A 26,347-nucleotide genomic window follows, 5' to 3' on the forward strand; every position below is an offset into this window, starting at 1 on the left:
CTGTACAATAGCAAGTATTACCATGAGAAGTATCCGAGATTTACAAACAAGCCAAAGCCAAAGACAATTACAGAAGAGGAACCAGGCAAAAGATGGCAGATTGACATAATTAACATGAAAAATCAAAGTGTTAGCTACAAGGGGTCCACATACAGTTATATTCTACAAGTCGTGGACGTTTATTCTAGGTACGTTATGCCAAAACCCCTGAAAACGAAGAGTTCGCGTGAAGTTGCAAAGGCATTAGAGGACGTGTTGATGGTTAACCTTGCCCCTGACATCATCCAATGTGACAACGGACTGGAATTTAAAGGCCCTAGTATGAAACTTTTGTTGAACAAGTACAACATCAAAATGATCAATAGTAGGCCGTATCATCCTCAATCACAGGGCAAGTGTGAAAGGTCAAACAGTGTTATAAAGGCCAAGATTCTATTTGCAACAAAAAGTAAACGTGGATTTAACTGGGTCGAAGGGCTTCAAGATTTAGCCTATGCCATAAACACAAGTTTCAAACGAGTTCTTGGGGGTCTCACGCCCTTTGAAGCCTACTACGGAAGAAGTCATGTTTTTACCAAAGAACGTCATAGTTCTCGTGAAATAAAGAAAACCATACGGCGAGCAAATAAAAAGGCTTACAGGTCGCTGTTGAAAAACGCAACTTCCCCAAGCAAGTACAAAGTAGGAGAGACAGTATTAATTCGCTATCCCTTTCGAAAATCCAGGGTGCCAACCAAAAGATATGTTATCGAAGGCAAGGTAGAAAAAGTAAAACGAAATGGTGTTTATATCGTGTCATTTCAAGTACCGAACAAACCCGAACTTGGATTCGTAAGCAAATCGGTTGGGGTCGAAAACATGACTAGCCTAACTGTTGCGTTAGAGAAACAACGAAAAATTAAAAAACATTCATTAAAACAGAACCGCTCAGAGAAACAAAATCACAGAACTAAGTACTATCATGTTTTAACACACCATGAAAATCTGCAGTTGTTGGATGGGGTGAATATTGCCATGGACCCAAATCCGGATGGAAATTGTCAACTTGCTGCTATATCGCATCAACTTGGTAAAATTGGTATATACAAAGACGTAGATGCTTTACGTAAGGAAGCAGTCCATCACATTGTAGAAAACAGATATTTCTATGAAACTTTTGTCTATGATGAAACATTTGATGAATACCTTAAGAATATGTCTAAGAATGGGACATACGGCGACAACCTCACGCTCATTGCACTTATGAGAGAATATAATTTGCAGTGCCTGGTAGTTTCTACCCGAGGACTAGAACACTCATCAATTGTGTCAGCAGATGGAAAGTTCGATGGTGATGTTGGAACAATTGCATTGGGGTATTTCCCAGAAGGATTTGGCATGCATTACGTTAGTATCCGTATCAATCAACGCGTGTACAAGGACATAATATCACGCTTAGAACAGTCGTATGACAACGGTGACTCTGGCGACAGCGCTGCGTCTGGCGACAACGCTGCGTCAGGCGACAACGCTGCGTCTGGCGACAACGGTGACTCTGGCGACAACGGTGACTCCGGCGACACCGCTGCGTCTGGCGACAACACTGCATCTGGCGACAACGCTGCGTCTGGCGACAACGGTGACTCTTGCGACAACGGTGACTCCGGCGACAACGGTGACTCCAGCGACAACGGTGACTCCGGCGACAACGGTGACTCCGGCGACAACGCTGCGTCTGGCGACAACGGTGACTCCGGCGACAACGCTGCGTCTGGCGACAACACTGCATCTGGCGACAACGCTGCGTCTGGCGACAACGGTGACTCTTGCGACAACGGTGACTCCGGCGACAACGGTGACTCCAGCGACAACGGTGACTCCGGCGACAACGGTGACTCCGGCGACAACGGTGACTCCGGCGACAACGCTGCGTCTGGCGACAACGGTGACTCCGGCGACAACGGTGACTCTGGCGACAACGGTGACGTCTCTGTGTGTTCAGCCCTGAAAGAGCTTCAAGATATGATAAACAATAGGAGGGCACAGAAGCGAACGACTTTTCCATTTCTGATGTTACCACTTCACATTCAAGTTGAAATTTTTAAGTTCTGCATACAATCAAACCCGTCAATCCAGTTTGTGTTGGCGAAGGTCGGCAAACCCTTTAGAGATTTAATAAGGTCAATGAGTTTGCAAACACCTAGAATTTACATTCGGCCGGATATTGGACTAGATACTAGTAACAGAAATCCTGTTAGCGTTCGTTTCCTATTAACAAGAGCGGGCAGAAACAGCGGTCTTATTTCGGCAATAAAAGAAATCATCAAGGGGCCAAAATGGGCAAACGCATGGCTGCGTTTGCGTGTTAGTGGAATCGGTTGGTATGATATCATAGATGTCATGTACAGACATTACAGGTGAAATATACATGTATATCGGTGTTTGGAAACCTGTTATGTTATTTTTGTGATTGATGATTATGTTCTTCTACCGGAAATTTGTTGTCATTTGCTCATTTACTGGTAACTTTTTACGAAGCACATTTGGGATATTTTGGCTGCTACTAAAATGAATGTATATATGTATATTATGTCTTGTCAAAATGCTACAGTTGGATTAAAATTTAAATGCTGTTCTATGTTCTTCAATATTACTTTAAAAAATCCTGTCAGTATACCAATAAATGAAAAAAGTACAAGTTTGTTGAATCTCTTGAATGAAACAAATTATAAAATACAAAATGTAAAATGAATATGTGATGATGATGATGACAAAACATTTGTGATGATGATGATGGTAAAAAAATTGTGATGATGATGGTGGTGGTGATGATGATGACAGTGGTTATGATGATTGGGGTTTGATGATTGTGGTGATGATGATGATGATGATGATAATGATGATGATGATGATGATAACAAACGTTTTGGGATGATGATGACAGCGATGTTTATCGGACGATGATGATGGTTATAATGATGATGATAAGTTTTTAGATGATGATGACGGCGATGTTTATCGGCCGACGATGATGATAATGATGATGATGATAACAAAATATTTGTGATGATGATGATGGCGATGTTTATTGGCCGATGATGATGATGATATTCTCATCGTCGTCATCATCATCACAACATCCTCATTATCGACCGAAAACATCGCTGTCATTATCATCACAAAAAAAACTTTTGTGATCACCATTACGATCATGATAATGGATATGATGATGTTGGTTTTGATGGTGATGATGATGGTGGTGTTGGTAAAGATAACAACGATGATGATCATTGGGGTGTTGATAATTGATGTGATGATGATGATGATGATGATGATGATGATGAGATAACGATGATGATGATGATGATGATGAGATAACGATGATGATGATGATGATGATTACGATGATGAGTGTGTATCATATTCGGAACGAATGTGGTACATTTTTCATCCGAATATGGTACAAGTTTGTACCATATTCGGTCAGGCATTTTACCCCAAAACTGCAGATACGTATATGGTACAATTAGACAGTTGTACCATATTCGGCCGAATATGGTACAAACTTGTACATATTCGTTTTTGTACCAAATACGGTCCGACAAGCCACAACGACACAAAGCACAACAATTCTAACAGGCCTCGAAGTATACTAAATTAAAACGCTTACATTTTGTGATCTTTATTCTCAATTTCGAGATAAATGAATTTCAATGGATATGCTCACATATAACATCATATATAATACAACTCAAATACATTTCAATTGTATATCATTACATGCACAGAAAGTTTGAAGTTGTTGACGTATGAATGGATCAATCTTCAAGACAGGTGTCTTTCAACATTCTAATGCTCAACTTAGTTTGTATTGCATTCGGCTTTTCAAAAGTACACGCATTAGAGATGTGACAATGGCCTATCATACTTCTAAATTAACTAACTTACGAAGTATTGCTCGTGTTGATTTATCTCGTGTTAATATCAGCCTTGAAATGTCTTTCGCGAAAAATTCCTATTTTGCAAATGCTAATTGAGTTATTAAGATAATAGGAATTGATAAATTAGATGAGAAGTCGGTATTCTCTTTAGACCCATCCACGAACTGTACTAGAACACTAAGTAATAAAACCAGAGACGTCCTAATAAAACCATATACATTTTGGCTAAAGAGAGGACGAGGTTCACACCACTATTGGATTGGCATATACCTCAGAAAGTTGAAACTTTCAAAATTCTTATTTTTATACAACGGTCAAGCGATGTAGGAGGAAGATCGGCGAGCTGTTGTTATTAAAGATTTAACGAAAACACAATTAATGATGTGATTGCCACTGTTAGGAATGTAATAACGAGTCTAAATACATAAAATCTTTGCAACACAATGCGCGAGTGTAGAGGAGCTTGAGAGAAATCAAATCATTTAAAATTAAAGTTTGAATTGTCTTTATGTTTTAGACGTAATAAAATAGATAACAATTAAACGTATATACGTATATACAAATATAATTACCCATACGACAGTTATTTTTGTTCAATACTTATTCATCCGCTTTCAAAAAAAAAGTTCTACAAGACATTTATATATATAATAAGAATAGTAATTGATTACCTCAGGATGTCCAAGGTTGTAGTTAACAACACTGTCCAGCAGCGATGTTACAGAGTTAACGTTTTTCCCTCTTTTTTGTTGACTTTCAGAACTGGATTCCACTTTGCTTCCAAGAAGTCTCGACATGGCCCCTGATGAGTCAGGTATGGCCAGGTATCCGTACACCATGATAATAACCAATAAGAGTATAGAAACGGGTGTAAGGAAGTACGCAATCTGAAAAGATGCAAACAATAAAAATCTAACGCTTGCCTATTTCATAAGAGAAATCTGTATACTAAGTATCTAAATACCAAGGAACAAACATTCATGTTTGCTTTTATAATATTGTAATAATGACACTCAGGAAATAAGGTAAGAAATTGCGGTCACAATCCGCTATATCATAATAACCGTTTGTAAAACAAATATTGCAATGATGAACATATGTATGACATTATTATTGTATAACTTTGAAGGAGGCAAAAACGCCCTTTTCAGTCAACTAACTGATTTGTAAATTAATTTTATTCAGATCAAACCATGCGCTGCATCCGTGCTTTGACAAACCTACATGTATATGCTATATACATTACAATACAAAATACATATACGTATACATAATTGTCAACATGGAAGCGCAAATCACGAATAACACAAAGACCCCCCTCATACCTTTGCCATCAAAGCCGTTCCTTTGAAAGTGAGGCAGTAGACGGCAAGCCAGGTTGCCAGGAGACACACGGCGATATACCAGACGACATAACCACCGTCGTCAATGTGATCCGTCTGCTGGAGAAAATCCTCGCTAAAATGAGGTTACAATTTATTTTATGTTAACCCTTTGCATGCTGGGAAATTTGCTGCCTGCTAAAATGTCGTCTGCTGAATTTCTAAATTAGCATTTTCTTCGATTGTTTTCCAAAGAATACTATCAGAATAGCAAACAGTTTGGATCCTGATGAGACGCCACGTTCTGTGGCGTCCTGATGAGACGCCACGTTCTATGGCGTCTCATGTGGATCCAAACTGTTTGCAAAGGCCTTCAAAATTCGGTACCAGCACTGAAAGAGCTAAGAACTGAAATATATAGCAAATATTTTATAGTAAGATAAATATTAAAACTACCCACTTTTCATATCTTTTCTAAAAAAACACTCGTTGTTTTTGGCTTACTCTGCTACATTATGGACTAAAATCGATCGGTCTATGTTTATAAAGCATAAATAATATGCTGTTGTTTTCAATTCATTGTTGTATGCAGATATTTTATAAGTGCATTAAACCCTTAACAAATCTCAAGTGATCTCAATTATATTTAAGTGTATAACAATAAAACATTGCATGCGATTGCTGGCACGTACAACATACACAGAAATGAACGAATTAGTGATCGTGATAGAAAATGATTTTGAAATCTATTTCAGTTTGTAATTTCCGACAATCGTCAGAACATTTAATGGTAATGCTACATTAGACGTTTAGCAGACTGATACATGAGCGACAAAAACATCAATTTAAACATAAAGTTAATCACACAGAACTACAGATTCTGCTGTATAATTCTTGTATGCGGTAAAATAAAGTGCATGAACATATCGCATAAGGTATTTTATTAAAACACATTGGTGAAAAGAAGGACTGATAGTTCGTGCAATTCCATTGGTGAAAAGAATGACTGATAGTACGTACAATCCCATTGGTGGAAAGAAGGACTGATAGTACGTGCAATCCCATTGGTGAAAAGAAGGACTGATAGTACGTGCAATCCCATTGGTGAAAAGAAGGACTGATAGTACGTGCAATCCCAATGATCACAAGACCGCTTTGCTCAATACTGGGTATGAGAGCGTACACGTTGATGAGAGGAAAAAAAACGAAGTGCGACTATCTTCGCTAAATATTTATGAGTAAGTATCGTATTGCAGTGTAATCTTTGTGTTATTTTAAATATAATTTTAAACTAAACGGGTTTTAAATATGTATAAAATAAATTTAAATCAAATAAGGCAACACAAAAAACACACTTACTGAAAATATCTGTCAGCTGGTCGATGAAACAGTTTCAGCGAACTGCAAAATCAAAGAATACAAAAACCATATCAAATACAGCAATCGTCTTATGCTTGACAGGTGGAATGGTTTCATAGAAGTGGAATAGGTGGAATAGATTTATGGCATACACTCGTTTTCGTGTAACCATTTTTAATGAAAAAATATTCAAGACTAATAAAACGAAGTGTTATAAAAATTGTTACATTCGGAGAAAAACTATTAAACATCAACAATTTTGATGAAACATCTATGTTGCCATAGAATCATAGATCCTACTCGAATGTTCTCAATGCATTTGATATACACATGGGCGACAAATCTTTAAACTTCTTCGCGTCTACTTATAAAGTATACAGTCACATCACAACATTTTTCGATCGCTCGTTTAAGATATAGAAAATCTATATATAAAAAACGGTGCATACATTCTGGAAACCAGAATTGATATTTTACGCCACAATCATCTCTTGAGCTAAAGGACTGAAGTTATTTTCTTACGTCAGTAAGGCTCGATTGGTCATTGTCGCATCGGGTATTACTTAAATGTACCCTGGGCCTGGGTATTCTTAAGTATTCTTAAAAGTATCCCGGATACGGAAAATATACTATCACGTTCCCGGCCAATTTAGACTGTACCCGAGTTGTATTTCCACCGAAAATCCGATGTCATAAAACGCGCTACGGAATACGAAAGAAAATTCTCTTTGAAAAAACCCCCCACAATTTGCTCAACATGCTTTTTTAAGAAGTAGTTTCGCCAATAAAGAGGCAATTAAACACAATATTGACATAAATATGAACATAATTTATAAAAAAAAAGCCGATGAGACAAATATAACGCTAGAATCCCAGGGTACGTTTCAGCATATTTTCCGTAGCCGTGGTACATTCAAGTATCCTTAAGACTACCTGAGGTACATTTAAGTAGTACCCGAGCCGATAATTACCAATCGAGCGTAAGTTAGCATAATGCACAGAAGCCACCAGGAAGATCTAGCATGTAAACAAGGTGAACAATGTTTTTCTTATACATTTTGTATAGTACCATATTGCTAGATAAAAGATATACATCCAATGTACACCGATTAAGCGGTAAGTTTATGTCAAGATAATTGTTAGTTTACATTTAATTATTTAAAATACAATCCAATATTTTGAACATTTGTCTTCTTGCAAATGACTGACGTGCAATAAATAAAATAAAGACTTATGTTGACACTTGAGACTTCAGTGAAAACACATTGCAACAGTTAACAGCTCTTCATAAAAATATTTGCATTAATATAACATGCATAAGAGTTCTTTATCGTCACTTACCTCACGGTGACGTTGCCAGTTTTCGTTGCCCACGGATACGGTGTGCGGAGGCATGCGAATGCGAAGAAAAGCGCGTAACTTAGCTCTACACCGTGCAGTAGACAGCGTATGTAGGTAAGCAGCAAAATGGACACTGCAGTACCTGTATAGTAACATGAGTGTTTGCAACTGTGTATTTTATTATATTAATATTTATAGATATTTTAATTCAAAAGTTGAAATCACTGCTAAACCAGCACATTTGCATACCACGAACATAAACGGCAAATCATCTGGTACTTTGGAAAAATATTCGAGTTCACCAGAAAAATAATCCCCACGAAATTATCATATTTTCGACAATAATTAATTACTTTTTGGAAAATATGATTTTCGTATTTGTTAAGCTCTCAGAAAGAAATCTAACGCATAAATAACATTGACGGTACAGAAATAGAAATAACTTACACAACGTAAGTATATATTATATACTTTAAAGGTATAACTCATTAACGTATACCAATGAAAAAGCAATGATACGTGAAAGTTCTTTGTGCGTGGAGCTTTAAAAAAATATAATACTAATTCACAAACATTTGTCGATCATGTCAATGATAGTACTTTTGATGATTAAATGATAGATTCAACATTCAACGTTAATTGCTTTTGTTAAATAAAAAAAAATCGTCAACAAAACAACTGTTCTGTAAGCAAAATTGTCTTGAATACAAACAAATCCATAATTAATACGTAATTATATGTTCAAAATGAGAATATTTAATTCAAAAGCCATGCTTTAAATAGCGATTGTTAATAAACTCAAAGTTATGACTTAATTTAATCAAGTCATTTGATTCCTTGAGACGATGCCGTTCCAACGATGAAATCACTTTTAATAATACAAACATGGATATTAAATTAAAAGTTTTTAATCAAAGATCATTTATTTCATGACACATCGTGTATCATAGCTTATAATCATACGCTGATGTTTTTACAATTTAAATTTCTTGAAACCATAAAATAGAAAACATATAAACTATAAGAAGTAATTTCAAAGCTATTAACTTATATTAAATTAGGAATAATAACATTGAAAACGTAATAAATTAATATAAATTTGTTTATTGAGGTTTTATAATGTCAACAGTTTAATAGAAGAACGGAATTATCGGTTGCCTCGCGAGGTTTGATCTATATACATTTAGCAAAATAATTTTACTTTATGAAAATAACTTATCGCAATTAATTATTTAATAATTCATTGTCATACATATCCACAAAGCATTAGACGTCTTTATCCTACAACCTTTTAATTCTAATAAAAATAGTACAATTATACAAGTATGTTCCTTCACAGCTCAACATTTTAGATACTTAAATGAAGCTCAGTTGTATATTTGTTTAAATGTATTGAAATGTTAGGAGTATACCAGTGTTATCTTCATGCACCACGTGACATTTTTTGTATGTGGAAAAAACCGCAGAGCGTCCACGTCAGTAATTTAAAAAATGTTTGTCATAAAACAATATTATATTATCACTATTGCTGTTGCTTCTACATGCTTACTAGATATTCCATTTGTTTTAATAGGTGTTATTTTTAAAGGTTGTGTTCATACGCTGTCCCTTTAGCGATTTTCTTCAATTATAAGAACTTTAAGTGAGGTTTTAAATGAAGTGTGATATCTTATAGTTAATTATAGTGATATGTTTTTCCATGCACAGAATAACAGAAAAATAAATATTATTTGTAATGGCGAAAAATACTGTCTTTTTATTAAACATTATTTTTAACACACATTTCTTGTCTAACTGAGATATTTCTTTTACTTTTTCGATTTAAATCCGTTCGTATATACTTAATGTGTTAGTCTCTCTTTTAAATTAACAAACACGTCGCTTGACGTCACGAATTGTCCATAAATTCATCTGGCAAACATGTGTTTGATGAAATGCCTCGCGTTTCGTAGACTTAAAATTGCCATAAAACGAAACAAATTACAGATATAAACTTGGAAACACCCACCGGTAAAATTGCCAGGACGCAAAATGACTTTCATCTTCCTCGATATAGCGACGCAATTAACTAATAAAGTACTTACGTCTGTTTTATGCCATATGCAGTATGCTGTTTTTGATTACGACAGAAAGCCTAATTAGTTTCTCTTGCTTTGTAAAACGTGATGAAAGCTATAAGAGTATCACAAACTAGTGCTCAGTGGGCTCCTAACAAATGGAACTGATGTAATATATTTTTTTATTAAGATATCAACTAACAAAAGTGCAAGCACTCTGTTGAAATCTAACTTTTATTTTCAAGGAAAAAAATCACGTTAGCTGATATATTCTTTCCCGAATGTGCTTCATCAAGAATAATTTTCACTTAAATGAACGAATAATGCAATTTATTTGTCTATCCATTCAAGGCTGAATCAAGAATTGACCCTTTCTCCCAGATATTTCGGTGCAATTGCATATTAGGTACTGAATGGCAAAAAAGGCATTGTGCTTTTGTTATTAATATTTCCGAAAGTATAACATATTCAAGGTTTATATTACAAAAGTTCATAATAATTTACACGTTAACCCATTTATTCCTAGCGTCTAAAAAAAACCTGGCAAACAGCGTAGACCCAGATGAGACGCCGCATAATGCAGCGTCTCATCAGGGTCTGCGCTGTTTTCTTAAAGGAATTTCTGTAAGAAATATTCTAAATATAGAAATAAATATACTAAACATCCCTAATTTTGGAAATAAATTGATCCAATTTAGAAGGATAGGTGAGTCCACTGGGCATAAAGGGGATAAAATCAAAATAAAAAACCAAGACCTTTAAGGATTGGAATGAGGATGGCGAATATGCCGACGATTCCCCGCTTGAACAGAGCCCCCAGCTTGACCTGCACGTAGCAGACAGGGATGCATATCAACACCACCAGAACGTAAAAGGCAACCAGGAACAGGCCTGAAATAAACAACAACCGTAGTTGCATATTTGAGCCGCGTTCTGAGAAAACTGGGCTTAATGCACGTGCGTAAAGTGTCGTCCCAGATTAGCCTGTGCAGTCCGCACATGCTAATCAAGGACGACACTTTCCGCCTAAATTGGATTTTTGCTAAGAAGAGACTTCATTTAAACTAAAAATACCATAAAAGCGGAAAGTGTCGTTCCTGATTTACCTGTGCGGACTGCACAGGCTTATCTTGGACGACACTTTACGCACATGCATTATGCCCAGTTTTCTCAGAACACGACTCATTTGGTCATATGGGAAATATCACAAAAAGCATCGCATGTATGATCATCTTTACGCGAACTATTTGTAAATGACAGCAAAAAACCTGTAAAGTTAACATCATTAAACCATTCTGTCCTTCTGTTGAAATTACATTATTTATTCATGTTTTAACGTTGTTGTGTTTTGTTTGTGTGTGTGTGTGTTTGTAAAACCTACCAACCGGGGAAAATCGTATGAATACACACCAACAAACCGGGGAACACCTACCAACCGGGGAATTCCCCGGTTGGTTTTAGGCGAAAATCTCTAATCTACGTGTATGAAATACCAAACTGTCAATTTAAATTAGAAATCCAACGCCTTCCCCGATCAGCGGGTTTGTGGCATGCACAAAATATACACAAATCTTGACCAAATTACAATCGAGTGTGTATCCAGGCTTATAACAGTTCCCCGGTTGCGCTGTTTAAAAATCATACACTCGGTATTTATATTATTTAGTGAAAGTAAGTTGGAAAAATGGAGTTTCGAGCGAACAAACACATAAAACTAAGGTAAGTTTTTTAATTATGTTAACAACTTTCAATTACTATTAAAAGGCGTTTTTATGTCAACGTTAAAGTAATACTGGAAGACGGATTCTAAAGATCGATTTATATAAATATCATTTGATTACAAAGCTTGTTTTACGGTACATATTTCACGAATATATTTTATGAATATACGTTAAACAAAGCAGAGCTCTAGGTAGTTTTTCGTTAGTTAGATATATATATATATATATATATATATATATATATATATATATATATATATATATATATATATAGTGGAGATATCCTTCTCACTCCGACGTCGGCGTTAGCGTGAGCGTGAGCGTTGGAATGTTAAAGTTTGCGTACCACCTCAAATATAGTCTATGTCCCTTGACATATTGCTTTTATATTTAGCATACTTCTTTACCAACATGACCCCAATCTATAAACAAGAGCAGACAACTGTTACAAGCATTTTGTAAGAATTATGGCCCCTTTTCCCACTTAAAATATGCATATTATTGATAAATCTTTGTTAAAGTTTACGTACCACCGCAAATACTTTCTATATCCCTTGACATATTGCTTTTATATTTTGCAAACTTCTATACCAATATAACCCCAAACGATAAACAAGAGCAGACAACTGTAACAAGCATTTTGTAAGAATTATGGCCCATTTTCCACTTAGAATATGCATATTATTAATAAATCTTTATTAAAGTTTGCGTACCACCTCAAATATTTTCTTTGTCCCTTGACATAAGGTTTTATATTTTGCATACTTCTTTACCAACATGACCCCAATCTATAAACAAGAGCAGACAACTGTCAAAAGCATTTTGTAAGAATTATGGCCCCTTTTTTCACTTAGAATATGCATATTATTGGTTATTCTATGTTAAAGTTTGCGTACCACCGTAAATATTTTCTTTGTCCCTTGACATATTGCTTTCATATTGTGCATACTTCTTTCCCAACATGACCTCAATCTATAAACAAGAGCAGACTACTGTAAACAACATTTTGTGAGAATTATGGCCCCTTTTTCCACTTAGAATATGCATATTATTAATAATTCTTTGTTAAAGTTTGCGTACCACCTCAAATATTTTAATTGTCCCTTGACATGCTGCTTTCATATTTTGCATACTTCTTGACACACATGACCCCAATCAATAAACAAGAGCAGACAACTGTAACAAGCATTTTGTAAGAATTATGGCCCTTTTTCCACTTAGTAACTTTGAATATTTTGTTAAATTTTGTGTTTACATCGACTTTACTTCTAAAGTATAAAGGCTATTGCTTTCAAACTTCAAATACTTTCTTACTATCATGAGGGTACTGCACCTGGCAAGTTGAATTTTACCTTGACCTTTGACATTGAATCTGAAGGTCAAATTTATAAATTTTAATTAAATTGCCATAACTTCTGTATTTAGGATCAGATTTGATTCATACTTTGACAAAACAACACATACCTGATACACCACAATGGACTTCACCCAAACCATCCCACACGCCCCACCCTAGAAATCCCCCCCCCCAAAAAAAAATGTGTTTGTTTTCCTTATTTTTGTTTTAACATGTTAAAAAAAGCAATTTGTTTTTTTCTTAAGAACGTCCAACCATCCCACCCAAGCTATTGCTATCAAACTTGAAATACAATCTTATTAATACAAATGCGTTGTACTTAATGGTTTCATAATTAACGCACTTTCTAACACTGACTAGATTATGTGTAATACCATTTTTTATTGTTGTTTTGAATAGGCAACACAATGACTACTAGATCTACGGACAGCCAGGAACCAGGACAAACAACATCCATACACACGGAAGAAGTCATTGAGACGGTTTGTAATATTTCGCAAGGTCGAAGCTACTAAGGCGTATTTTCTGGTTGATTTTGTCTTCAGTGAAATGGGCGTAATTTTCCTTACTAAGGCGTATTTTCTGGTTAAATACCTTTTAGCCGTGAATTAAAATGGTTTATCATTGAACGTCGTCAAGCTCTACTTGAAATGCGTTCTGTCTGATAATGTTTATTTGTTTTTTGCATTTTCAGAAATGTACGGAACAAAAAAGGGTATGTTTCACAGTGATTTTGTTATTACTACACATGTCTAAATACATATTATGAACATCATGAAATTATTGTAATTGTTGTACAAGGAATTAATGCCAATGTGTTGTACTAAATGGTTTCATGAATAACAAACTTATTAACTCTGACTAAATAATGTGTTATACCATTTTTTATTGTTGTTTTGAATAGGCAACACAATGACTACTAGATCTACGGACAGCCAGGAACCAGGACAAACAACATCCGTACACACGGAAGAAGTCGATGAGACGGTTTGTAATATTTCACTATGTCGAAGCTACTAAGGGGTATTTTCTGGTTTGGTTAAGTCTTCAGTGAAATGGGCGTAATTTTGCCTAAAATTATATTGTGCCAATATTTATTCCGGGTGATGCTAATTGGTATTTGGGCTTAACATAACACGTACGTCGATGATCATTATATTAACATGTTATAGTACACGTTATGCGAATTTTAAAAGAATAAAATATTGTTTACCAGTTGTAGTGACTATTAACTACTTGTCTTTCAAAATCTTCATATACACAAAGAATTTAGAATTTACACCTGTCAATGAAACTGGTGAGCATGTGTATTAACCATTGTAGTCTATAGACATCGACTTCATCATAATCACAAAAACGTTAATTATCGCTTATCCAAGAAGTGTAATATAATTAATTTTAATTTTCAGTATAAGACTTATACGCAACCAATTACTGTGTATGAAACTCTGAGAAATAAGGAAATTTAACTTGCGTGTTACATATGGACATTGGTTGATATTTTATCTTAACGACAAAAAAACAATAGCGTCTACTCGATATTTTACTATACGATACATTCTGACATGGGTAAGAAAAGATAGTTCATTTTATACCCACCACCGCACAATACATACAGGATTTACCGTGAACCACAGTCCGTTAATCAGTTCTTTTTTCTTCCAACACATTTGTCCAGAGAAGTACAATACCTTTCATTTAACCGTGCATACATTTTGTCTTATTAGTATCTGTAAAAAATATTCATTGTATACTTTTTCGAACTTTGATAACATGTTTGGAACAACCTGGTATATGTTATGACATGCTACGTCGATGTATTCAGCCAATCTTTAAAAAAGAAATTGTTTGATTCATAAGGCAAAATAATGTTTCCAAATTTGTCGTGTGACATCGATGTCATTATCAGGTGCCGTAAGTACCTGGACGCTTTTGTCGTAATTTTGCTATGAAAAATTGTACTGAAGTATATATATTTAATATGAATATCTTACACATGGCAGTTAGCGACGTCATATGGTGTTTTATTATCCATGTACAGAAAAGGGTACTTCAAATACCAGGAGAACAAAACAAGCAGCCAAAAAGCAATGGAGTGAAAACGAAAAAGGAGCTGTTCACAGACACTTAGATCGTTTTTTGATAATGGGTAAATTACCAGGAAAAAAAGAAATACTTGCATGTATTGAAAGTGAGAATGACTTTCACAACAAAAGTTGGAAAAATGTCAAAGACTTTTGCAGAAATTTAATTGAAACAAAAAAGCGACGGGGACTTTTAACTTAAAAAAATATTACACATATAATGCACGTTTAGGAGAATACGTTAAAGGATGAAGTTGCCACATTTTTTTGTGTTTTCTTGTTCTATATACTCTTTTCGAAAACGATATATGTGTGCTTATTGTATTTGAATGTTTTATTAATACGGTTCAGTCAAAAACGATATTTGTTCATAATCATATCGACGAACAAATTAGGATTGGTATATAGTTCGGCCAAAGAGTGTTTCTTTGTACTTTGTATTACGAGTTTCTACGAGTTACGCACTATACAAGTTATTTTTACCCTTAACTTGGTGAATATGAATGAATATAGCAAACATGATAACAAATCAATCTAGAAGGCTAAACGTTCAGAGAAGGCACAAAAAAATTCAGTCGGATAAATGGAAACAAACATTTTGTTCAAGCATAACAAACAAACACTTTTAGATGTAATAAGATAAATGTAAATATCATAAAAAAAACTACTGCTAAACTACTGCTACAATATGAAGAATACAAATGAATATTTTGTCAATTTTACAAAATTTGTTTTGAATGACAGGTGTCTGACTTGCAGTTGAGTTATTTTAAAGTAAAAATTTACCAAAATGTAAATTATTGCGTAAATATCGCACTAGAATTGATTAAATAGTTGTTAAATATTACAATAATTTCCTACACAGATTTTTGTGCATTTGTTTTGCGTGTAGATATTCACATTAGCTATCAATTCACATATTTGCTTTGTGTATATAATTGGTATGTTTATATGTTTTTCACATCAAAATTGCTTGATCTACAAAAATTCGCGAGGAGTTATGCATTTTTCCCCATGTTTTTAATTGAATTTTATAATTCAACGACGATGAAAATAACTAAGATGCCAGATTTAGTTATGTTTTGTCTCATTTATGGTGAAAGATCAATTAACATACCCATTTCCCAGACTAAAATATTGTTTAAACAATTTATCGCGTTTGCGACTGACCTCTTTTATGCATTCTAACACAAGCTATTTACTTGTTTTTTCTAATACTCTTCATATACACACACTTGAACAAGCTGTAGATTACCTAGAACAAAACATATTTGAAACATATATTTATATGTGATATGTAAATGCATGCACAAAGCTAATAATTAATCATGTTTATACACTTTGCGATATGATGCTATAATGTCGGTTGTTTTAAGTGATTAATCATTATGTTAACCAAGTATATATACTATAATGTAAGTGATAAAAAATAATATTAAACTACGTGTCAGATGAGTGTTTGCTTTGGTTCATATTTAATTATTAGTGTTTTTATATAATGATAATGCTGTCAAAGTCAGCGGTGATTATACGTGTATAACAACATTAATTATAACTTGTATATTGTTTTCAACAAATAATATATGGATGACACATCAGCATAACTTTTCAGTTATAAAATACACTCTTTTTATTATATTTTATGCAAAAATTAGGTACATAAGTTGGTTTACATAAAGGTAGTTTGAACAAAATACGTGAATTCAAATCTTAAAAAAAGGTGTTTGGTTTGCAAGGGAAAACAAAGCGATTGCCAGTGACTATTTTCCTTAAAATATAATCTGTTATTTCGACAGGTAGAATTAAATGTAAGTTCATTATTAACGTTAACCCGTTTTTGGCATTCTCTACTCAAACAAGTGCATACATACTGTATTTTTTAATACAGCACATGTGTAACGGTATCACAGTTGTAGAATTGGAATACATATATTATAACAATAAATACTGATCATTATTCAGATTGACCTACCGCCGTAGACTAAGTCACTGGCGCATCAAAATGCATTGTTATCAAGTCGTTTTGCTAGTTTACTAAACTATTTAGTTTCTCAGGCCTCGCCACATTCGTTGTGAAACGTTCATGATTGTTTAAAGTTACAGATTTTATTATTTTTGAAAATGCAATAAATGTATTTAAGACAATTTAAGTGAAGTGGAAGTTGCCATGCGTGTGAATGAATTTTCTGATGTTTACTTTCAGGGGATTAAATGCATGAGTTATTTTATAATGTCAGAGTAAGGACAAAGTAAATTTACACTACTCAATCTAGATGCATATGGGCAGTTCTACTTTTAGGATAAAAAACTTCATAGTACGTGAAAATCGTGAATGCTTTTTTCTGATGGAAAAAAGGAATTAAACAAATAAGCCGCCTCCCCCTCTTCTTCATTCGGTTTGACAAATAGCGTGGCCTGAAAAAAATAACATTATGTTTTAGTTTTAAGAACGCATTGTATTCATTTGTTGATTAATTGCACCATGATTGTTATGGTATAATGCAGCACTTGCATGCTTGTAGTTGGCTTATAGCTAATGAGGTCATAAATGTATTGTTTGATTTGCGTTTTGTCTCTTATGCTTATTTTGATGTGAATAATATTTGAGTCAATCAAATAAGGCATTTTTGTATAACTTATATAAGGTCATATGATAAACATATTTAATTTGAATATTGTTTCATACATATTCTTTTCAATTTTTGTACTAACTTAAATATTATCCATGAACGTGCACGCCATTGTCCTATTTACAACCGTACCATGATTACACACAATTACCCCTGTTGGTAAACGCAAATTCCCCGTTGGACCTTATTGAAGTTCCACGGTGATAGCGCGCTTAAGTTCCTCTCTTGGTTAACACAATTCCCCTGTTGGCACACATTAAAGTTCCACGGTTGGTACGCACATAGTACCCCTGTTGGTATACACTGTTCCCCAGTTGGAACACATTGAAGTGCCACAGTTGGAACGCACTAAGTTCCCCTGTTGGTATACACCATTCCCCTGTTGGTACACATTGAAGTTCCACAGTTGGTACGCACTTAGTACCCCTGTTGGTATACACCGTTCCCCAGTTGGCACACATCGCAGTTCCTCATTTGGTACGCACATAATTCCCCGGTGTGCATGCAAATTTTCTTTGATTTATTACCCTATTTATCATAATTTTTATGTCAAAATCGTATTTTAGGTTCGAAACTTGTCTGTTCTTTATCACTTTCAGCTTTCTAGAATATGTGGAAATGGTGGTCCCCGGTTGGTACGTTTAGAACACATTTCCCCGGTTGGAAGGTTTTACAAGTATGTGTGTGTGTGTGTGTGTGTGTGTGTGTGTGTGTGTGTGTGTGTGTGTGTGTGTGTGTGTGTGTGTGTGTGTGTGTGTGTGTGTGTGTGTGTGTGTGTGTGTGTGTGTGTGTGTGTGTGTGTGTGTGTGTGTGTGTGTGTGTGTGTGTGTGTGTGTGTGTGTGTGCGTGCGTGCGTGCGTGCGTGCGTGCGTGCGTGCGTGCGTGCGTGCGTGTGTGTGTGTGTGTGTGTGTGTGTGTGTGTGTGTGTGTGTGTGTGTGTGTGTGCGCGCGCGTGTGTGTGTGTGTGTGTGTGCGTGTGAGTGTGCATTAAAATGACACAGTGTCTGCGTGTCTTTATTTGTCGGTGTCTGTGTTTCTGCTTTTCTTTAAATGGGGCTAATAACAATTAAGTTCGAACGTTTTCTTTCACTAAACTCTGCATAGACTGATATACTCGTAAATATTTCATAAGATTTAAAACAAAATGATGGAAAGATACTGTTGGAAGTGCACATTAAATCGTGTCTAAGTCAATATTCTTTATCTTACCTCACGCATTTTTTATGCATAATTTTGGCATTAATCTATTCGGAAACTCTGAAGTATCTATTCATATGTCTATGTCTATACCTCATAACTCTTAGAATGGTTAACACGGATCACATATTGAGTTACATTTAAAGTTGTTATATGTTTCAGCACAATGATAAAAAACGATTGAATGCAATTATTATAAAAGTACAATCGGATACATTAACATGTTTGCAGTCTTTTCACTTGGTCAATTCATAATAGGTCCAAATATCTGGACGCAGGGCATAATGCATGCACACAAAATAAAATAATGATTATTGTTTTATATTATAGGAAATTAGAATCGTGAAATCAATTGTTTATTTCATTAATATTTCTCTCAGTCAGACAAAAGACACATTTGGTCTCTTATGAGCAGAATTCTCCACAGAAGAACAACCTAAATAGGATGAAGATAACAAGGTTTACCAACTGGCGTAATACGCGTGCATACATTTCAAAACGTATGAATGCATTGTTTTTACAGTTCAACTCAATGGTACTGACTTGTTTCTATTTACATATTCAATGCGGCGAAGTTCACAAGACTTCGTCCGTTGGTCATTACAATAATTGCTTTGCGGGAAATAAGATTGTCAATCAGCGTGAATTTGATATACACTTGTGATGAAAACATCGCCCAAATGAATACAACTTTCAACAAACACGAAATACTCCTGTCGTTTTCTGTTAATCATGCAACAAACAGTGTTCGGGTTCAACCGTTTTATTTCCTGGAAAAAACCACTCTCACAGTATTCACAAACACACATGTATTTGTTAATTATGGAAGCGAGGTGTGTGTGTATGTGTGAGTGTGTGTGGGTGGGGAGGTACTTAAGCCGAAAGTATTGAGCGAGTCCAACGAAAATTCTGCAAATGGCTTTTTAATGCGTAAGCTTCTTCAAATTAAAATGTTTTGTATGCCGAAGTAGGTAGATACCCGATGTATATATGTCGATACTAACGAGTAGTTAAATATTTCTTTAAATTGTGCAACGAACAATCGTTCAATTGTTATTATTCGTTAGGGCTGTAATGGGTACACGAAATATCCGATGATATCTAACTTCAGATTCGCGGGTACCGTTCCACCCATGGAAATTTCGGTTCCGAATATTTTTTTTCATAATTGTATGTAACCTAGCGCTGTTTTCACGAGTATTGTTTTTTATACAGACTGGTTCTGTTTAAAAGATAAATGGTCCGTAAATATAGTCGATTTTTATGGACGTGTGGCAGTTAAATAGCAGATCATTCAAGATCCTTTGGCTTTTATCGTATAAAGTACCGATTTTTGCGAACATGTCGGGGCGTTTTGTTTCATTTCGTTTGCGTTTTATTTTGACATTGCTATACAATGTTTAACTATATTTTTATTAGTTCTTTATCGATTCTTAATTTCCCCTGGTGTAGCTAATCTTTATCTAGTTTTTATTCTCCAGCTCTTAAGGTTTTTTGTATTATGCTATAATCTGTTTAGACCAACTAAAAAGGTAAACATATGTAAACAACCAGATTACCATTTCAAGTTTAAGTGTCATACATTGAACTGATTGTGATTTTTTTTGCATAATCGTTTACTTGGTTCAATCTTTTGAATACCAAACAAGATATTAATTTAAATGAAGCAATGGTAACATGAAATTAGTATTATATAGAATTGTTTGTTAAAAAGTTTAGAAAAGCATTTTTTAACAGATCAGAAATTCGTAGACAATGTAAAGAAGCATGTTATTACCCTCACTCCAAGTCATGAGCATCAAGTGTTCGAAAACTTTTTGCAAGAGTCAGGTTTTAATTACGTGTGGATATATACAATATAAAGAAGTGGAACTCAAGCTGCTGGAGCAGTATTGAATTCTCATTTTATACAATTAGCTGATCCTTTATTTAAGCCAAGTGACCAATTGACATGACGCCTGGACGATGATCGCTCTGCCCACATAATCAGGTGGCTCAGAGGGTAGCAAACCTAGACAAGCTAACACCAAAATGGCTTCTTTGCCTATAAATTGCATACAGATTTACGCGATATTCCGGATGATTTTCATGGACTTTTTCACACCATATAACACTTGCGAAAGGAGTTTGTGTCATTTAGTTATTATGCAAATGCAAAAATAAACGTTTTTAGAGAAAATCAGCTATTTATAACGTTTTTGCGGTACATTAAACACGCTCTCAAACGCTTGCGCGCTTACCAAAATCGAACCTGTTACTACGTGTAATGGTGGCATTAGCAATAAATTAACACTTCTACACCCGCATTTACACATGTTATTTACGAAAATATTCACGAAACATTTTCCCTCGTTTATTTGACACGAAATATCGCTTTATAACTGGGATTTTGGTGAAGTTTCACGCGCTTTCTGACGGCGAGTGGGTACCTAAATCCCACATGTTATTACGTATAAAAGTGATATTAATAATATTAAACATAGCTTATTGGACATTTATCAATCACTATAATTGAAAGTGCAAAACAACACAATCAGTTTGGTCATAGTCTGATATAAATTAGCGAAAATTCAGTCTTGCTACTTAATAAAGCTACCAGTTTCAGACGCACGCGCAGGTTCCGACTTCACTCAAGTTACCGCATTTATTGCTTATATCAGTAATAATAACTCTTATACAGTGGCATTTATCGATACGTTTTTATTAAAAAAGTAACATAACATGGTTTTCAATTGTTTCTGACACACACACACAAACTCGATTTATAACGGGGATTTCGTTAAGTTACGCAAAGTGGGTACCAATATTCTCTATTATTTTACATACACACATGATATAATTCATACTTTATAATGCTTAGTTATTGCTTATATGACATTTCCATCTTTTTAAATAAATTAATGTTCTATAAGGGGGATCTCGGTAATTCTACACATTGATGCTTCCACTCGCTCTTGTCAAGAACGCATTTCCGCGTTGGAAATCTTTCTGGATACTGAATGTCAGATCTACATAATCCCTATCGACACCGTTTTGCCATATTTCATTTTCGTTTTTTTTTCGAACAACATAAACGAAACTCGTTGCAAAAAATCAGAACTCGGTATCGATCTCCAAGTGTGGATTACAAGCGTTCATTGGTGACACCACATGTCTGCACATGTGTAGATACCGTTATTAAGATAAGATATCACGTGTCACCTTCTAATAACATGTATTATGACAAGTGCATTACTATCAGAGTAATAAAACACAGCGTGAATAAGGCTTCATGCTGGGTTTTAATTTTCTTAAAGTAATTCAAATGAACCTTGCTTTTGTTAATCACCTAGTAACTGACAAAACTATTAAAAACATTAACTATTCTGTGACAATCAAATCGATAACATAAACTATTTAAATAGTATATTCGATAATAAGATATTGAAATTGTCTTTGACAGTGTTGACGTTCAGTTGTTCGTAGGGACGACCGCTTGCATTTATCGATCTCTTACACTTTTCAAGATCTCTTTTCGGCTTTGGAAACGATATAAATTCAATGCCACCAACTAATCTGTCAGGATATTGATTGTCCGAGTTACATAATCCCTATTGACACCGTTTTACCATTTTAATCTACGTTTTTTAAGAGGAAAACAAAACAAACTCGTTAAAATAAAAGTAAACCTAGACATAGCTTGTCTAGAAAATGGCGGACAGTTCGTTTCTAACTCGCGCCTGATTAATCGATCGCTGATTGGTAGATCAATTCTTAGATAGGGATTTGATTGACAGGCGGCATCATGTCAATTGCCAAAACAGTACAAAACAGCACAATACAAAACAACATAAACACATATACAAATAAAGCTGGGGTCACCGCCTTGGAACGGTCAATGCAAAGCATTGGGGTTTAACGGTTTTAGAGCGCTCAACCTCACACTTGGTCCCAGCAATATTCATGGTACATCTGAGTGTAAATAAAATTTAACCTCATAGCATTGCAACTCGAATATAACAAAAATGAAAGGGAATTAAAACGCATTCAATTTAATTACCATTTAATTACTCAATGGGAGGAAAGAGACCAGAGCAACAGAGTTATAACTTTTTGAGAAACGATGAAATGAAACTACGAACAAGTGTCAACTACATTCCTTCATTATAGAAAAAGATTAAAGAATTTAGCATCATAAAGTTAATATTTCAGATCATCATCGCGCAAATACAGGAAGAAGCAGCAATATTGGGTGTGAAAGATCCATATTACATAACGGGGTAGCTTGGTTGTTTATGTGACTGCTAAAAAACAAATCAAACAAGAAACGCCTGTCAGAGAGAACATTTAATAAAAATTGAACGCTGTAAACCCAATGACCTATGCATGTAGATTAAAACAGTGACCGTTTGTCGTATGAAGCAATATAGAAGCGATGACGTCACAAAAATCAATGTAGCCAGGAACAATATCAGAGTATAGTATGACGTAAATTAATTGAGAAGCGAAGACACGATGTTCATTAAACAGCTTTATTGTCATGTTTTGCAATAGATTACATGATTTGTTTATTTCACAAGGCGAACTGATGACACGTCATCACTATTTATTTTCATATTGTTTATTTTTATTTATCTATTTTATTGAAATCCATTTTTGAAAGATCCGTTTTCTTTGACAAATTGAAAATGCTAAATTTAGAAACATATAGCAAAATTAAGATTATCTTCTCGTGTTATTTTTATACAAACTGTTAGGCATCAAAACATTCCAATGAATGAAAGAATTTGTCAATTGTGTAGACTTAATGAAATTGAAGATGAGTACCATTTTGTTTTTATATGCCCTTTGAATGATAAATTTAGAAATGCACTTATACATGATGTTTATAGAAGAAGACCAAGTATGTATACATTTTAACAATTATTAAATGAGACCAGAAACTCTATACGGATACGTCATGCTTATTTCTGTATTACAGAATTTAAACTTAGAGCCAAGCATATAATAGCGAATACTTTTTCCCAGAACTGAAATTGTGTATATGATATTTAACTGCATAATTTTTTCTCAATCAATTACGGATTTTTATGATTCACTTAACTTTGTTAAAAAATAATGAAGAACCTTCTCTTACATATTACATTCTCACAAAAAATCATATATTGATAAAAATACATAAACAAAATTGTTGTTATTTTGACGCATGTGTCTTTATAATTGCTATATTATTTTTATTCGACGATGGGCTGTATGTGCTTAAGTCGTAAATAAAATGTTCTGTAATAAAAACATAAAGTAGATTATTACAATATTGTTCAGTTTCGGAAATGTACATGAAAGTTTAGACTATTTTCGCAATAACAGAAAAAAAAACAGAAAATGTATCTACACTTACAAATGATATTTTATGTGATATAAAGAACATATTTATTGCATAGAACATGTACAATTGATACTCGATAAATGTTTTTATTATTTTTTTTATTATTATAGAAATGCTTTATGAACAATAGGTACAAGAGCTGGTAAAAATATATGAAATACACAACAATACTTCAGCATAAGAAGCATACTAGCCGATCTATCAGTATGTTACATAAGATGTTCAGAAATACATGTATCAATTATCATAGTAATAGATTGCAAACAAAACAAGTTATATAAATCAAAGCGCAGAAGGCACTGAAGTTGTTCGCCGTTGTCGTCCTTGATTAGCTTGTGCGCATTGCACAGGCTAATCAGTGTGCACAGGCTAATCTTATTTGACATGCATTTAGCCCGGTTTTCCCTGAAAGCAGCCAATATGTACAGATTTCAATGATAAACAATAGACTGGCCAATATCGTCTTACAAGCTGGTAAATACACTCACTGCAGTAGTAGATGCAGACGCTCCTAAGCATTCATCGTCTGCAGTGCAGACAGGCGGCGGTAATCGTTCCTAGCATAGTGAGTTACGGTTCTTAGCGTAGCCAAGGCTTCAAAGCACATACTGATTTGCAAAACATGCTCTGTAAATCTTACGCTCACAACTAAAAACTGCAATTGGTAATACTTGAAACACAAAGTATGTCTCATTAACAATACATAATTGATATCAATTGCACCATATGTTGTCATTTTACATTTGACGCTAATATTTAAACGATTGAGACCGATCTACACTCTTAAATGAACAATATCAATTCATTGAACAACATTTGATAACGCTATGTAATTTGCCGAAAGATATGTTATTACGCAATAGTTACTCTTTAGAACACACCACGCAAGACAAGAGAGGAATGCAACGTAGAAGAATGCGTTTGATACTCGGCACCATGTATTGTGCTGGTATACTGTGCCGTCATGACCGAAGTTGCTAGTTCTGGCACCTTTGGGAGACATATATAGTTTGCCCCTCCACCACTTATGGCATAAGATGTTCCAGCGGCAAAGCCTTCGTAAATGCGACTGACACCGTCTACGGTCGGACATGTTGAGCGTCCCCATCTGACATACGTGGATCCACTGGATGTTATGTTATCCAATACAACCATCACTTTTGTGTGCAATTTTCCGAAGTCATCGAGCATATCTGAACAAGATAAAAAACACTAGTTGAGTGGAGTTAATAAATCATAAATAGCTTTTATAAATGTTTAAATACATTGATCTTTAATCGGAAAGTATTCATCGGTTTGTTACCAAACTATAGTTATTAACTTGTTTCTTGTCTACAAATCAATATTTTAAGTGCCCATGAAATAAATTACCAATCAAGGTTAACACAATACAACATTGAAAGTTAAACGAATAAAGTAAATGGTTCTCCACAAACCTTGTATGTTCTGGGTTTTCGACCGTAATTCTTTGTCAAACACATCGAGTCGCTTCATGGCTTGTTCCATGTTAATCCCCATACGCACAACCTTCTCAAGCATCTGTTCTTCATAATGGAACTGGGAACACGCGGGCTCACGTGAATTTGTCACGTGCAATGATTGTAGAAACATGCAAGCAACGAGTCCTAAGCAACGCATCATGTCTTCTTTACAAACTATTTAACTTCGTGATAACAATGCGTTTGAATACGAGTCAAACCAATACCAATTGAATCTGTATGTTTTATATTGTTCAGCAGTTCACATCCGTCTACGATATCGCAATGTTGAGCAGGACAATCATTTTGGTGAATAGCTGATCAGGGGCGTCGCCAGATTAAAAAATGTCTAGACCGTGTACAAGGGGTATTGGTTGGTCAGACTCCTCAGACTTGTTTAGGACTCTAAAGTGTACGACATAAGTTTTGCGTACACTTTAGTGCAAAACACATAAGTGTGTTATGCCAATGGCCTATATTTAACTTTAATTCAGATTAGAGATAAGATTAATGATC

General features: G+C 34.7%; 1 protein-coding gene across 1 annotated transcript in view; it reads right to left on the minus strand.

The window, feature by feature from the left end:
- Nucleotides 1-26,132, minus strand: part of LOC127856992 (sodium- and chloride-dependent taurine transporter-like) — a 43,778-nt gene extending 17,646 nt beyond the window's left edge. Inside the window, exons 1-6 of the mRNA XM_052393229.1 lie at nucleotides 25,790-26,132; nucleotides 10,756-10,890; nucleotides 7,943-8,084; nucleotides 6,602-6,643; nucleotides 5,246-5,378; nucleotides 4,592-4,807 (exon numbers count right to left, since the gene is read on the minus strand). Coding sequence (XP_052249189.1) covers nucleotides 4,592-4,807; nucleotides 5,246-5,378; nucleotides 6,602-6,643; nucleotides 7,943-8,084; nucleotides 10,756-10,890; nucleotides 25,790-25,994 — 873 coding nt within the window. The 5' untranslated portion in view covers nucleotides 25,995-26,132. The remainder of the gene's footprint in view (nucleotides 1-4,591; nucleotides 4,808-5,245; nucleotides 5,379-6,601; nucleotides 6,644-7,942; nucleotides 8,085-10,755; nucleotides 10,891-25,789) is intronic.
- Between the last annotated feature and the right edge of the window lie 215 nt (nucleotides 26,133-26,347).

This window comes from Dreissena polymorpha, chromosome 14 (assembly GCF_020536995.1).
Source record: "Dreissena polymorpha isolate Duluth1 chromosome 14, UMN_Dpol_1.0, whole genome shotgun sequence".
Lineage (NCBI taxonomy): Eukaryota > Metazoa > Mollusca > Bivalvia > Myida > Dreissenidae > Dreissena > Dreissena polymorpha.